General features: G+C 45.2%; 1 protein-coding gene across 5 annotated transcripts in view; it reads right to left on the bottom strand.

Moving 5' to 3' along the window:
* Nucleotides 1-16,059, bottom strand: part of CC2D1B (coiled-coil and C2 domain containing 1B) — a 70,304-nt gene that overhangs the window by 20,293 nt on the left and 33,952 nt on the right. For all 5 annotated transcript variants that reach the window (XM_030572114.1, XM_030572110.1, XM_030572111.1 and 2 more), the window contains 8 exons: nt 13,476-13,606; nt 11,746-11,818; nt 10,112-10,221; nt 9,087-9,291; nt 6,046-6,218; nt 5,336-5,461; nt 853-911; nt 511-627 (listed from right to left, as the gene is read on the bottom strand). In XM_030572114.1, coding sequence (XP_030427974.1) covers nt 511-627; nt 853-911; nt 5,336-5,461; nt 6,046-6,218; nt 9,087-9,291; nt 10,112-10,221; nt 11,746-11,818; nt 13,476-13,606 — 994 coding nt within the window. The remainder of the gene's footprint in view (nt 1-510; nt 628-852; nt 912-5,335; nt 5,462-6,045; nt 6,219-9,086; nt 9,292-10,111; nt 10,222-11,745; nt 11,819-13,475; nt 13,607-16,059) is intronic.

Here is a 16,059-nt window from a genome sequence, read left to right as displayed (position 1 = left end):
CAGGATTCCACTGCTGTAGTTCAGAGACATGACACTTGGCAAACATGAAGGGGAATGAGAATCCTGGAGAAAAGCCTATTTCTACATAAATCTCAACCCAAGAATTGGAGAAGAGAGGGAAGGCAAAGTGGAAACAGGCAAAGACATCAGTTTTTTGGTTCTGTGTTGGATCTGGGTTACACATAGCATTGTGAAGGATGCGAAAGACAGGATCCTCAAAGACATCAGTTCTAGGGGGAAAAAAGGGTTAAAGCAGGGAGAGTTGGTGGAAGATGCAGCTGGATTTATCTTTGCAATAAAGAGAGCTAAAATGGAAGTTGTGAAATAGCTACTTAATAAATCCGAAGAATCCTTAAAATTTTAGAAGTCTTTTCTTAGGAATGTGGAGCAGTTCTGAGTGCCTACCTCTTGTTTGCCCTGATGGGAGTTAAAACCCTCTATCCCCTGTACATGGACTAAAAATTAGTATCCCATACCAGTCTGCCAATGACATCCTTTGATTTTTCGTACCTTATTATTTTAAAGGTTCTCTCCTCAAAGTGATGGCTGGGGGGATCCATCCCCTGGGCCTGTGCAAGTTGCAGAATCTCCAGGTCCTTTTTACACCCTTGTGCAAGTTTTTCAAACCTGTAAAGCAGTGGTGGAGACCACCCAAGGACAGCACACAGTATTTCACTGGGTAAAAGACATAGACTGATTCACTCAGCTCCACCACCTCACACCACAAGTAAATCAGTGACCAACAGCCCACAAACACCAATCTCCTTTTGTACTGGAAAGCATGGCAGCCCCTGCTCTGGGTAAGAAGTGACCATATGACGTGATAAATACTGATGGTGGCAGCTGACTTACCGGCTTGTTTCAGTTATGTTTCCCAGATGCATGAACTGCCTGGAATACTGCAAACATTTCTATTAACAGAAAAAAATAAACAATGATTATCCCATGATACATATCTCTGAAGAAAGATTTCAGATTGAGGACCTGCATATTACAGGGAAGGGAAAGGGAAGGGGAAGAGAAGAGATTACTCACGTTGTGCAGTAACAGATTCTTCGAGATGTGTCTCCCTATGGGTACTCCACCTGTAGATGCAGCAGTGGCCCCTGCGCCCACGATCAGAGATCTTCATCAGTAGTGCCTATCTGACTGCACATATGCATCTTCCCCTCTTGCACCGTGCGCAGGATGTATATATAGTGCTGTGCGGTCTGATCGCCCCCACTTCCTTCTCTGCCACAGAGCTTATGTTTTTGGCTCTGGAGCAGAGGGCAGGAGGGTGGGTAGTGGAACTCCCATAGGGGGACACATCTCAAAGAACCTCAGTTATTGCACAGAGTGAGTAATCTTCTCTTCTTCTGTGAGTGATGTACCTCTGGGCGCTCCACTTGCAGGTGACTAAAAGCAGTGCCCCTCATTGCAGTGTGGCTGATGAACAGGCCTTGCATCCAAATAGATCTTGAGGTTTCCTATCTCTATCTGGACTATTAGAATGGGATTGGAACTGATAGCCTCTCTCTTGCACCACACTGACCAACAGAGAATTTGAGATGGGGTGCGAAAATAAGAATTCCGAATCCTTCCTTGCAACATAGTATTTCCTGTTGCTGCATTTGTAGGTTGGAAGATAGGTGCTGGGGTCTGCCACAAAACCTTTGTGGGGGTTGAGAAGAGCCTCACTGATCGCAGTGCGATCTTGGGAGAAGAGGATGTATGAAGCAGATCCAGCAGTTTATGCGGCTGGTCTTTAACTTCCTCCGGGAGGATCTGTAACGATTCTGCAACCCTGCAGAATAATTTCTGAAAGTGTCTCAAGTCGTCGTCAGATGTGGGTGTTGGGGATAGGTGAAGATGAAAATCGTAAGGTTGGTGGAGCTTCCTCCTCCTCCTGTTTTTCCTTTTGTTCTTCCTGTTCAGTTGGTACCAGCTAGCTCAACCTCTTAAGGGTGAAAGACCGATGGAGCAGGGAGAGGTGTAGGTCTCCGTTCATACTCCCTGGTAGGGTTCACAAACTGTGCTCTGTACACAGCCCAATGGTCATAATACGGACAGTTTGGTGGGAGCGTCACATATGGTTGCATCCATGGTGGCCACTGCCAGGCTTGAGGACCAGTGGGAGATTGTGTATAGTGAGGATAGGCAGTTACGAGTTGCCCTGTAGTCAAGGAAATAGAGCCCTCGCCTCTTCCTCATCACTAGGGAAGGGAGGTGCCATTCTTGGTGGAGAGGGAGGAGTGGTGAGAGTCTGGAGAGGAAGGTGAAAGTGAGGGAGGTCACACTGCATAAGAGGAGACTCAAGAGTGTCAGAGACCAACAGGTCTGCTGGGTATCTGAAGTCTTGTGGAAGGCGAAGGTACATCATCGGTACTGATGGAAGACATAATGCCGAAGGAAGGTGTATGTCCATGAGACATCTGTAGATGGCGCTGGAGGCTAGGCCGGTGCTGCTGGTTTGCTCAGTGCTGCTGACTAGGTCGGTGCCAACGATTTTGCTAGTGCCGAGGTCTTACTTGGTGCCAGAAATGGCACTGGTGCAGGGGCTCCCGAGGGTGGCTTGGCTTGGTCCCCCTAGAGCTGGGAAATACTGCCAAGGGCCTTAGGTCTGCTTGCTAAAGACCATTTAGACCATTTCTTTGACCATTTCTCACTGGAGCTATGTCCCCTGTCAGATGAGGCTGAGGTAACAGACCTCGCTGGGGATAGCGTTCTGGTGGGCTGTGCCTCAAGACTGTGAGGAGGAAACCCGTTTCTTGACATTCAAATGAGCAAGGGATGACATTCTCTTCAGGGGACAGAGAGAGTGAGGATAAGCAGATGATCTGGCAGAGCATGATGGCCGCTCTGGGGAAGAGTCTGGGCCCGGGTTCAGTGCCAGACAAAGCAAATTCTACATAAGGAGGAGTTTCAATCTAATGTCCTGGTCCCTTCTGGTCCTGGGTGTCAGGCCAAGGGGACATTGTGGGAACACTTTTGCAGGACATGTCTGTGACGTTACACCCCACATTCTTCATAGAAATCTAGTTATAATACGAATATGGCAAAACTAAAATATATTTAATGCAAGATGGGTCGTGTGAGGTATCACTGAAAAGGTTATGATCCACTAAATGTGTTTATCCAATCTGTATGCATGTATCATTTCTGTATCTGACATTAGAAGTATAGACTATGTAACAATTACAACTGTGTGCATACTTGGGGGAATGCTCACCAGACAGTAGGTAATCAGCCTGAATGAGCCATTTAAGATGGACAATAGAACTTTGAAGATACTAATCTCCCACCTTCCTGAGGAGCTTCCTGGGATGTTGGTTTGCCACTGCAGGGTCATCTGATGATGTCACCTGGTACAGAATACCACCTTGGACATTGCTGGTATTTTTCCACTGGAAACAAAGGGTTCCTGCCTTACGTAAATTCTATTTAAGGCTGGGGAGTAGGGCAATCAGGACTCTTCTCCATTGCCTCCCCGTACAAGAAGGAAGATTGCTAAAAACATCTGAAGGGAAAGGCAGGGGCTGAGTCTGACAAGACAAATAACAGGAACTCCAAGCTAGAGAAACTCTGCAACCTGCCTAAAACAACATTTAGGGTGCGAAATTACATTTTGTTACCTATTTCTTGAGTGTATTCAGCTTAATTTGTGTGTTTTGTTTTATTTGCTCAGTAATCTGCTTTGTGCTGCTATTTGGTATCCCTTTTATCACTTAAAATTTACCTTTTGTAGTTAATAAACTTATTTTTTTTTGGTTTATTACAAATCCCAGTTTGTACAATTCATATCTGGGGGAGCAAAAAGCTATGCATATTTCTCTCCATACTGAGAGAGGGGGCAATTTTTATGAGTTTGCACTGTGCAGATCTCGCTATACAATATTATTTTGGGTTTACGTGAGTGCTGAGTAAATCCCCAAGCTGAATCTTTGCACACAGAGCTGATTTCAATCTGTGTCTGCAGCTGGGTGTGGCCTTACCTGTGTGTGTGCTAGAGAAGGCTTGAGGGCCTGGCACAGCTCGGACAGGGTGAGGAAACCCAGGCTGGTGGAATAGGTGGAACCAGTGGGACCCCAAAACATCATCAGGTGGCACCCTGGACAGGGGGTTCAATCCATCACAGTGTCCCTCTCCCAGAGGGCGGATACACTGAATGTGGTCATCTGTTACAGGGAAGGTGGGCCCGCAGAAATGTGCCTCTTAAACCCGGAGGATCTGGGCATAAGGGTGGAGGGAAAGGCTTCCCAGTCAGGAAGGGCAGGAAGCAGGGAAAAACAGAAACTCAAACTATTAAAGAACTGTAAAGGTAAAGACAAAATAAATAATTAAAAAAAACTTGTCCTTTCCTCTATCGAAAAAAAAAGAAAAAGATTTTTTTATTGAAGTTAACGTTTAAATTAAATAGACATAAGTTAAGAGGGAAGGTATCGTACATCTGGGGTCAGGCTTGAGTTATGAGGGATTACAGGTATCAGTTGCAAGGATGAAGAGATGCATACATATCACATAACCAGCACAGACCCACATTGGGGTGCAAGAGTTTTTAAAGTGTTAGTGGATAAGTGGGCTTGGGTATTACATTGCTGCAAATTCCATCCCAGACCAGAAGCGGTGAAGAGGGAACTGAGGGCGGTCGGATTGCACAGCGCTATATATATATATTTATTTATTTCCATGCACAGTGCAATGGGGGGAGGCTCGCGTACGTGCAATCTGATGGGAACTGCTGATGAATCTCTCTGATCCCAGCCACAGGGGGCACTGCCACACCTACAAGTGGAGCACCCATAGGGACATCACTCAAACAACTCCTCCCAGTTTGTCCAAATCTCTACAGGTGACTCCACACACACACACATCCATTTAAAAAAAATTAAAAAAAACACAAAACCAAATACAGTGTTTACTTAGTTTCTCTGCCCACTGTCACTTTTTCCTCTAATAGTTTTAGACATGGCATTCACTCCAGGATTAGCTGTGCCCTAAGGATTAAGGCTAATGTTTTCAAACTTGGGTGTCCAAAATAAGACACCTAAAACAATGGCCTGATTTGCAGCAGTGCACAGCACAAGGGCTCCCACTGACTTCAAATTGAAGTACCTCTGAAAACTAGGCCACTGATTTAGGTGCCTAACTATAAATACCATAATTGAAAATGCTGGCCAAACGGCTTAAATAAAAATCAGCGTTTTTAAATAGGAGCTGAAAATCCTACCGAAACAATGGTGGGACCATGATCACAGCAGCAGCAAAAGTGAAAGAAACATTATAAATCATACAAAGCATTTCTTCCATCACTGCATTCTTAAATAATGATGCACTGAATGGAAAAGGCAGTTACCTCATGCTGGTCCTTGAGCAGTTTTATGAGCTGAGTGTACACCTCTTCTGCCTTCTGAGAGAGTCTGACATCCTCATGGTGTATGAAGATAAAGTCACTCTCATCATCTGTAGGGGGTGATGGTAGCTGAACAACACCACACAACATGGCACATCAGAGCTCCTTGCAGGAATACAGAAGCAGAACAAAAGCAGCAAGAGGGGATGGGAAAAGTGTGAGGATATCAGGGAAGGTGGGTGCGGACAGTGGTAAAAGGATATGGCATATCTCACTCTAGGTCACTGGTTCCAATCCATCTGTTAGTTGCCATCAAGTGATGACTGCCCATGGAATACGAGCTGGTGGTCTCAGCTCAGCTGTTAAGATTACAGTTATTTGTCTCAAAATGGCATCTTTGAGGCCAGGGAGCAAATGGGTTATTGGGCCTAAACTCCCCACTCCCCCCCCATAGGTGGTTCCTCCAGGTCAGGATAAGGTACTTTTAGGTTATAAGGGAGGAGGAGGAGGAGGAACGGCACTATGACTGGAGCTTGCACTGCCATTGCCTGTTCTGTAGCTATGTGGAAAACATCAGTCTGGCACCTTTCACCAGCACTGAATTCACATGAGAAACATTAAGTTTTAAAGCACTCTTAGATTTAGGCAAGCAACAGGACATTTGAGATGCCCAATGAGCAAAGCAGAACATTTTGTTTATAGTCTCTACTAACCTTGGAAATATCAACAGATTTGCCACTTTTTGCCAGCTCAATCTTTGGGTCTAAGTTCTTTGCTGTCCTGAGATACAGCTTGGCTTGTTCAAGGTCATTCTGCTGCTTTGCTTTGATCGCAGCTTTCAAGTATTGCTTCTTCCTGTTCTCCAGAAATTCTAGCTGTTCACTTGCTGAAAAGGAAGAGCTATATAAAACACTTATCTGACATAACCACGTCAATGCACCATGTTCATTCTGTTTGATTTATACCGTGGAAAGAAACAAAGCCCAGGTACCAGCTGAAAACACTTATCTGTGTGTTTGATATGCAACAGTCACACCACGGTTAGTGGTGTATACTAGTATAAAAATGGAAATTAGTATTATTTTTGTACTAAAATTAAATTTAAATTGATGGAGATATCCTATCTCCTAGAACTGGAAGGGACCTTGAAAGGTCATCGAGTCCAGCCCCTTGTCTTCACTAGCAGGACCAAGTACTGATTTTGCCCCAGATCCCTAGGTGGCCCTCTCAAGGAATGAACTTACAACCCTGGGTTTAGCAGGCCAACGCTCAAACCATATACAAGTGAACTAACCATGGTGTGACTATTGGTCCATCAAGGAATCCTAAAGAAATTTACAAACCAACAAACTTTTATTTAAAACACTACAATAAACCTGTGAGGTAGGTACAAATTATTGTCCCCATTTTACAGAAGGGGAAACAGAGGTTAAATGACTCGTGCAAGGCTACTGAAGACCCGTGAAAGTCAGCTGCAGAACTGGATTTAAAACTTGAGCTGACTTCCCAGTTCCATGTTCTCTCTTCTAAAAACCCCTCATAATTGAATGATGTGTTATCTGTATATATGCATGCAATACATTGTATACTTTCTTTATACACATACTTTTCTTCTCTCTCAATTTACCAGAGAAAGCAAACACATTGACCTCAATGACAAAAGAGCAATTACTTCATTGGAAGGCACACTGAGACCACAACCATCATAGCTCATCCCTCTTCCTGCCTTTTAATACCCCACTGTTACTACTTCTTGGGTCACCTCCATCCCTGAGCAGCTGGTACAGTTTTAAGACTCAGGAAGGATTGATTTATATCATCTGTGCACCATATCCTACTTTCTCCACACTTTTCTTGGCATAGAGGGTGTGGTGTAGTGTAGTGTAGTGGGTTGACTACCTTGGTTTCCCTAGAGTCTTACACTGTGCTCATCTACTGCAGCATCCAAATGCAATTACACAAGCTATACACTTGCAGGAGGTAGTTTTCTCACCATACAAATACACAGAGCAGGCTGAAAGCACTATTAACAGCAGAAAGAATATACTGACTGACATTTAGTCCCATCTTCACAGTGGAGCTGGCAGCATCACTGTTGTGTGTAATTTGCCTAGTCATCCAAATCCAAACCAATCAGACAATGTTGCTTGCTCTGGTTTTAATTGAGGCAAAGCAGTCAGAACAGAGTGTGCTCAGTGGGGTTTAGAGAAGGAAAAAGGGTATTTTCACACAGCCTCTGCTGAGAGCGGACTGAGCAAAACCTTGCTATCCCTCTGCACCCCTATCTTTCATAGTGGGTGCCTTTGCATTGCAGGCCTTAAATGAAGCTACCTTTTCCAAATGCATCATCTTGCAAGAGAAGAGACGAGACATACCAGCTCAGGGATGCTCCAGCTTTGCTCCACTGAAGGGTATTTTGGTAGGGGAGCCTAAAGCCAGTTTATATACACAGCAAGATGAGCATGGCATGGTATCACATCATCTCTGACATATGTGAAGTATGGGCAGCTGAGGGTGGCACTGTATGACTCTGAGGGCGAACTTGGCTTGTGCAGGGCACATGTTGGTTAGCTTGATCTAGCTTTACTAAAGCAAGATACTGGCACCTCCTGCAGGGTGAACCTGTCCAGGTTCCTGGTACTCTTTTTTTTCTTTAACCATAGAACAATTAAAGCACTGAGGAGAGACTTGTGGGTAAGCGCTCTGCAACAACCATCAGCTGGGCTGGAGAGACCAGGTATTATCTTAATATTTGAATGAAAGGGAGAAGAGCCTCAATTCCACAATTGACTAATTACATCTTCGGCATTCCATTTATACACTGAAATGATCATTAACATTGCAGCAATAGCAGCAAAAATGGGGAAGCTAAATCTAACGCAGATTCACAGATTTTAAGGTTTGAGAGACCATATATACTGATAATCTAGCCTGACCTGCATAACACACACCACAGAATTTCACTCAGAAGAGAGGATGGTGTGAGCTAGTCGCTATAGCATTCAGTAACACATCTTCACTCCCAAAAAGTTCTCCATTACACAAATGGCCAGAGGAGCTCTGTGGAAGATGTGCTTTGCTTTGAAGAATTTTCCAAATGTAGAATGAGAAAAGAAGACTAGGCTTATGATTAAAGGCTCAGCATTGGCAATCAAGAAGCCTGGATCATATTCCCAGTAAGCCACAAGCTTACTGTGCAGCTCGGGTCAAACTTATCCACTTTGCCTCTGTTTTCCCAACAGTAAAATGAATATTGTACAGGCAGGCACTTACTGACCTGACAGGAAGGTAATAAGGATTAATTCATTACCGTTTGTGAGCCACTTTGAGATTCTCAGATGGAAAGAAATAGAGAAATACTGTGCATTAGCCGCTGTATGACACACGATACTGCAATCAATCAGTCAGCTGTCTGGAATAGCAAGCTCAACAAGCTTGTGTGAATTCATTTTGAGTTCCGTAGTCAGCAGAGATGCCTCAGCTAAGCATTATGAATCAACAAATGTATTGCATCAGAATTAATGAACCCATCATCTTTCTAGTCACCCACTTTGCCTCTTGGAAACAAAACTGCATAACTGATGAGGATCTGCCCCCACAACATGGAGTGGTGCTCCTGCTGAAGTGAACCAGAGCCACACATTCATGTCTACAGGCAGTATTTTTTCCTAAAACTTTGAGAAAACATTAAGAATGTTTGGTCCAAATGAAACGGCATGTGGATTGGCGGGAGTGACCAACTCTTCATCCTTACCGGCTAAAGGGAGATGGTCATTCGATACAGCTTTGTCTGGTGCTGTTACAGGGGTGGAAGGCGACGTAACTTTTTTCACACTCTCAGAAGAGTGCTCTTCCTGGGCTACAGCAGATGGTACCATAATTGGCTTAACAACTTGTGTTGGCTTCTCAGGCAGCTGAGCAGGCTTCTTGGCAACTGGGGCCTGCGTGAGAGGTTCACTCTAGCATGGCAAAAGGAACGCATAAAATGTTAAATGCATAAAAACTAATACAAGGCTCAGGCAACTCAAAACATTAATGGCACAGTCCACTACATAAGACTTCTGCTGTTACACTGACAGTAGCAAAAGACTCTAGACAGACACTAACTCAGTCTAAAAGTGATGTCATGCCAGGTTTGGCTGCTTGCTTGGACAAGAAACAGATTAAATGTGGTGCTAATTCAGAAGAGAGGCAAAGAAAGGCAGGAACAGAAAATTGTCAAGATATTTTTCACCATTTCACTCCACTTGAAAACATGAAACACACTGGTCAGTAACAATCTGAGTGGAAAGAACCAACCCAAAAATCTTATTGTAGGTGTAGACTGCTAGACAGCATGTAAACCCCATATAAAATTCTGAGCCACCAGGAGGCAACTTTTGAGTGCTAAAGAGCTGTACAGGAGGAATAGTCACCGCAGATGCAGTTGTTTCGAAGACAAAACCCACATATAAACGGATACAGGGAAACAGATACAAGGAAAAAAGGCAAGCCAAATTATGGCCCTATAAATCCCTTTAAAACATCCAAGGTCTTTCATGCAGGATGAACTCTTTGCAATTCTCACCTCATCAAAAGATCACCCCACCTTTACACTTCCAGCTGATTCTTACTGTCCACCTCCCCGCGAGACCAGAATGCTGTACTCTTCTGGCTTCCAGAAGAAAGGTATTTTATTGAAGTACCTCACCCAGCTGGAAATCCAATAGCTTCTTCTCCAACACAAGAAGTTTTTTTTTTTTTAAATTATACATATTGGTAAGTAATTCAAACGTCCACCTCTTCATCTTCTTTCTCCTCCATGTTAGCCAGATGGTTGGCGCTTTCCAGCACGGCAGCTATTGTACTGTCGCCATCTGTGGGTGTCACACCAGGAATGGGGGGGAATCCTGAGAAGGAAGGAGATATGGTTCAAAACAACCAAATAAAACAAACGCTGAATTCTGTACCTTTTGCCCTTTCCAGGGATGTAAGTCTTTCTCTGTCATCATCCCTTCAGGATAAGTGCTTGGAAAAGCAACACGGTTCTGAAAGTATTTATCATCATCCAACAGCAATCCCTCAGAAAGTCTTTCCCACATAACTTTAGAAGTCAAAGCCTCATGAATCACAAAAGGCAGACACAAACACTATGCACTATTTGAAAACTGATATTCTCACTTTAGCAGTGGTATTACACATTCCTAACAATGATATTTCACTATTATTGGACTGTTAGACATGCATATACAGATTTCATGAGGGAGGCCAGCGTTTCTCAAATTGGGGGTCCTGACCTAAAAGGGAGTTGAAGCGGGGGATCACAAGGTTATTTTAGGGGGGATCATGGTAATGCCACCCTTACTTCTGCACTGCCTTCGGAGCTGGGTGGCTGCAGAACAGCAACTGTTGGCCAGGTGACCGGCTCTGAAGGCAGTGCCCCGCCAGCAGCAGAACAGAAGTAATACCATATGTGGCAATACCATACGGTGTCACCTTCACTTCTGCGCTGCTGCCTTCAGAGCTGGATGGCCAGACAGTGGCAGCTGTTAACTGAGGGTCCAGCTCAGCAGGCAGCAGTGCAGATGTAATGGTGGCAATACCATGCTATTCTTACTTCTGCACTGCTACTGGCAGCTGCTCTGCCTTTAGAACCTGGGTTCCTGGCCAGCAGCCACTGCATTCCTACTGCCCAGCTCTGAAGGTAGCACCACCACAAACAGCAACCACAGAAGTAAGGGTAGCAGTACTGCAACACCCCCTACAATAACCTCACGAACTCTCCACAACTCTTTTGGGTCAGGACCCCGACAATTACAACACCATGACATTTCAGGTTTAAATAGCTGAAATCATTAAATTTACTATTTTTAAAATCCTATGACCATGAAATTGACCAAAAAGGACAGTGAATTTGGTAGGGTCCTACTCACAAGGGTGTTGCAAGGTATATTTAATAGGTGTAAATAGACTTATGCCTACTGTAAAACTGGAAATGCCTGCTAGAACTTCTCCAGGGATTTCACAACTCCCCACAAATAAACCAAAGAGCAAATATTCCCAGTGCTTCCCCTCCCTCAAACTGGGCTAGCAGATGGGGCAGGGAGTGACCACTCAAGCGCTTGCCTATTGTTAAATCATGCTCTCCAACTTGTCTGAGTAGGGCCAGCTGGAGGGAGCACTGTTCAAATGTCCACACTTCCTTACAGACAAGGTCACTAGCCAAGAATATGCAACCATGTGAAAAAGTTAACAAGCGTAGTAAGTAGTTCTGCAGTATATTTTTCAATGCTGTCATAGAGCCAAACCAGTCTTCTCACTGTGAAACAAGAGGAGGAGCTCAATGGGCTTCTGAAGCAATACTGCCAGAAGTCCTCTGGGTCCTAACAAATAAGGGAAATGTTGGTGATAGGGTATTTCATATATACACTTACCAGGGGGAACTGGTAATTCAGCAAAATTCACTTTTCTCCCTGCTTTATGGGTTCTTATGGCATCTTGGTATTGCTGTAATCAGAGATGTGGTTAGGCATAGGCTGGACTTGGCTATTGCTAAGTTAGTCATTTCATGCTCAAACTAGGAGAAACATTGATGCTGAATGTAAGGTACTTTGCTATAAAGTCACATGCTGCTTTCCAAGTCCTTTGTGCACTGCAGGTTTTCTATACAGACATGAATCTTTGCTGCCCTTGTTGCTAGGACCAGCATGGGCCTTGAAGGGCTGCAGAAGCTGCAAATGCAGACAGTGAGCAAAATAAATGTCTCACTCATTTTTCTTCTTAGTGGCCCCTCCACTCCCTAGGCCAGTGGTCCCCAAACTGTGGGGCACACTGTGAACATTCAGAGAGGTGCATAGGGGGCCCAGGTCAGTCCCCATGTGGGGGGCGGGGAAGGAGTGCCACCCAGCTCTGCCCCTGGCCCCACCCCACAAGCTGCGGCCCTGTTTCCCCAGCCACGGCCCACTCCACCCTCATTCAGAATGGCCCTCTCTGTCTCCTGGCCAGCTTCACTTCCTAGCCCCAGCTCCTCCCCCATCCCAAGTTCTGCCCTCATTCCCTCCCTGCCTCCAGGTCAGCTCCGACTCTAGCCTCAGCTCCTTCCCCCTTCCCCAGTTCTGCCCCCAGCTCTGCCTTCAGCCCACACTCCTCTGCTGAGGAAGGCTTGACTGTGCAGTAATGGAACAGGGGGTCCAGAGAGATTCCATTACTGGCCAGGCAGTCATGACAGTAACTACCCTAGACAATGAACTTTTCCCTCATACTCCACCAATAAACAAAACACAGAACAAAAGATATTTCTCTGCAGAAGAGTGTCCGCAAAAAGCCTCAGAACTCCAAGGACTGGATAATTAGAGACAATTTTTCAGCCCAGGATTTGGGGTTTTTTTGGTGGTGAGCCTCCAATTCTGCACTAATGATTGTACCCACAACAAGGGATCCCTTATATGTCTATGTCTCTGTGTTCAAGCCCACAGAAATGGAAGAATAGTGTCTGAATACCCAAACCTTAACATCCCTCAATTTCAACAGGTTCACACATTAACTGCTTGTGTCCCATTGAGCCTAGTACAAATTGCTTGATATACATTAGACACCATCCCATGAACACCACTTAGGGAATTGGTGCTCTCGCCTTCATAGGAGCCCCACCACCTTGTGCAGTGGCACATGAGAAACAGCATCAAAAAGGTTACACTGGATTTAAAGTCTATTATGCATCCAGAAGGGGTGGCTGAGGAGTCTAAACATCATGTTTTAAAGATCCACTCCTCCTTAGACACTCAGCCTCTAGTCAGTTATGTCAGCACTACATTCTATAGGCAGTTTACAAGGCAGGAATTCTCTGGATGGGAATTTAAAGACCAAGGTTCTACATGGAGGCGTAAAACACCATATCCATGTAGGGGTTTGCACAAGTGTCTTTGGACAAAAGGTCTCCATCCTCCCACACTATTCTGCCTTGAAGAAGCACTGAATTTCAGTGGGGTTGTATGTGAATGGTTTATAAAGCATTTCATTGAGATAGAGGTGCTGAGCAGGAAGGAGCAGCAGCTTAACTATTTTAGCTAATTCCAGCTAGCAGGACAATATACACATTTCAAACACTGTAATGCTTTGCTGGCCAGCTCCAGAAGCCAAGCTACTTGCTGTGCTTCCCTTTTACCTTGGCTATCCTCTCATGCATCCTGCCTTTACGATCATCCCCACTTGCTTTGGCTTGTGCTGCTGCAGATCTGTATTTCTCCAACCTCTGCTGCAAAGCTTCCAGCACAGTTTTCGGCTGCTGAGCAGACACTAAAATAATATAGACAATAAAATGTCACACGACTGAGACTTCAGAACATGTGCTAGCTGCCTCCATTCCCTGCCTTCCCCAACCTCCTGCAGAATCATTGATACATTGGAGAATTTTGGTAGCAGCGTCCGTCAGATCTGCACATGACTTTCTCTCCTTGTGCCCTGCAATGAGGCTAGCCAGCCCATGTGGGCTAACTCTCTTTAGTTTCTTCTCTACCACAGAGTCATTGGTAAGTACTCTGAAGCAGAGGAGAGGAGGATGGGTTGTAGAGCACCCACAGGGGGACACATCTCGAACAACCATCGTCACTGCACAGGGTGAGTATAACTTCTTCTTCAAGTAGTGTTCCTATAAGCGCTCCACTGTAGGTGACTCCTATGCAGTACCCATATGGAGGCCTGAGACTTCAGAGTCAGGTCAGTTACAGATGACAGTACTGTGGAGCCGAAAATGACATTGGAGACACAGTCCCCAGTGATCGCATAATGTTCTGCGAAGGTATGGACTGATGCCCATGACACTGCTCTACAGATTTCTGATATAGGGACATTCTTGAAGAAGGCAACAGATGAGGAGATGACCTTATGGAGTGTGTACAAACAGCATCCAGAGGGGTCATATTGCTAACTTGTCTGATATCGTTTGAGACCCACTTGGAAAGCCTTTGGGCTGATACTGCCAAGCCCTTGGACCTTTCCACAACAGAGGGAAAAATCTGGGGGACTTCCTGAAGGCCTTCATTCTGTCCAGGTGGACGGCAAGGCCCCTCTGACATCTCAGGTATGTAATATAGCCTCGCTGTTGTCTTAGTGAGGCTTAGGATAGAAGGTTGGAAGATGAATCAATTGATTCATGTGGAATGGGGAGGTTACCTCAGGGATGAATTTTGGATGTAGTCTGAGCGTAACCTTATTCCAAAACAATATGGTACGGGGGGGGTGGGGTGGGGGGGCCATCAGAACTGCTATTTCTCCCATTCTCCTGGCCAAAGTAATTCCTATCAGGAAGGCTGTTTTCACTGAGAGGTAAGTAAGCAAACAAATGGCCATGGGTTTGAAGGGATGCCTGGTCAGTCCTTTCAGTACCAGGACCAGGTTTAAGCCCCATATGGGAAGTGGGAAGCTGAGTTTGTGGAAAGAGGTTTACTAAACCCTTGAGGAACCTTTTGGTGGTCACGTATGACAGAACTGGGTACCCCCTCTACTGGATGGTGAAAGGCTATTAAAGCCACTAAGTGACTCTAAGAGAGCTTCTACACAGCCCTAGTCTTTTTACGGACAGTGCATAATCTAAGATGTGTGCAAAGGTCGTGGATGTTGGAGAGACATTTGTTGGGACGTACACCAAATCCAAAAGCTGGACCATTTTTGCAGTTAAGTACGCTATGTTGAGGATTTTCTGCTGTGTAATAATACCTCTTGCACTTCCATCAAACAGGTGCCCTCTAGGTATTTGAACCAAGAAGAAGCCAGGCCTTGAGGTGGAGAATTACCAGGTTGGGATGTAGAGTATGATCTTTATTATATAAGAGGAGATGCAGAGTGAGTGGGAGAGAGATTGGTGGGCATGTTGCAAGCTCTGACAGGTAATGGTACCAGGTTTGTCTCGGCCACATAAGAGCAATTAGAATGACGTGCTCCCTTTCTTTTTATTTTCAGTAGGGCCTTCAATAGCAAGGGAAAGAGAGGTAAGATGTACAGGAGGTCCCTGTTTCAAGGGAGAAGGAGAGTATTGCCTAGGGAGTATTGTCCTATCCCTGCTCTGGAAGGGGCTGCGGGAACATTTCTTGCTCAGGTAAGCGGTGAACAAATCTGTGGTTGATGTCCCCCAATGCCTGAATAGCTTGTGAAGTACTAGGGAGTCTAGTTCCCACTCGTGGTCATGTGGGAATTTGTGACAGACTGTCCACCATAGAGTTCTATGTACCCGGGAGGTAAGCCATTGACAGTGTGACATTGTGGGAAATACACCAGTTCCACAGTCTCATCGCTTCCTCACAGACGGAGGGAGACCTGACTCCCCCTCGTCGATTTATGTAGAACATTCAGGCAATGTTGTCTTTGATCAGCAGGAGGAAGTAGACACAGGCATTCCTGACTCCCCCCCTTAGCTTGATGAAGTTGATGTGGAGAGAGATCTCAGTGAGTGACCATTTTCCTTGTGTCACAAGGTCATTTAGATGTGTGCCCCACCCTATGAGCGATGCATCGGTGTTAAGAAGCAATGACGGAGTTTTGCACAAAGGGGATCCCTTTGCAAATGTTGGCTTGGTCTTTCCACCGGTCTAGGGAGATTTTGATCCTAGTGGGTAGTGACAGAGGTTTGTCTAGTCTGCCTTTGTTTGGTCTGTAAACCAAGCTGAACCACATCTAAAGGCACCGCATATGAAGTCTGGTGTGAGATATTACCACTGTGCCCGCTGACATAAGCCCTAAGAGTAGGAAATGTC

This window comes from Gopherus evgoodei, chromosome 8 (assembly GCF_007399415.2).
Source record: "Gopherus evgoodei ecotype Sinaloan lineage chromosome 8, rGopEvg1_v1.p, whole genome shotgun sequence".
Taxonomy (NCBI): domain Eukaryota; kingdom Metazoa; phylum Chordata; order Testudines; family Testudinidae; genus Gopherus; species Gopherus evgoodei.
The sequence above is the reverse complement of the archived record's forward strand: the minus strand, read 5'-3'. Positions and strand labels throughout refer to the sequence as shown.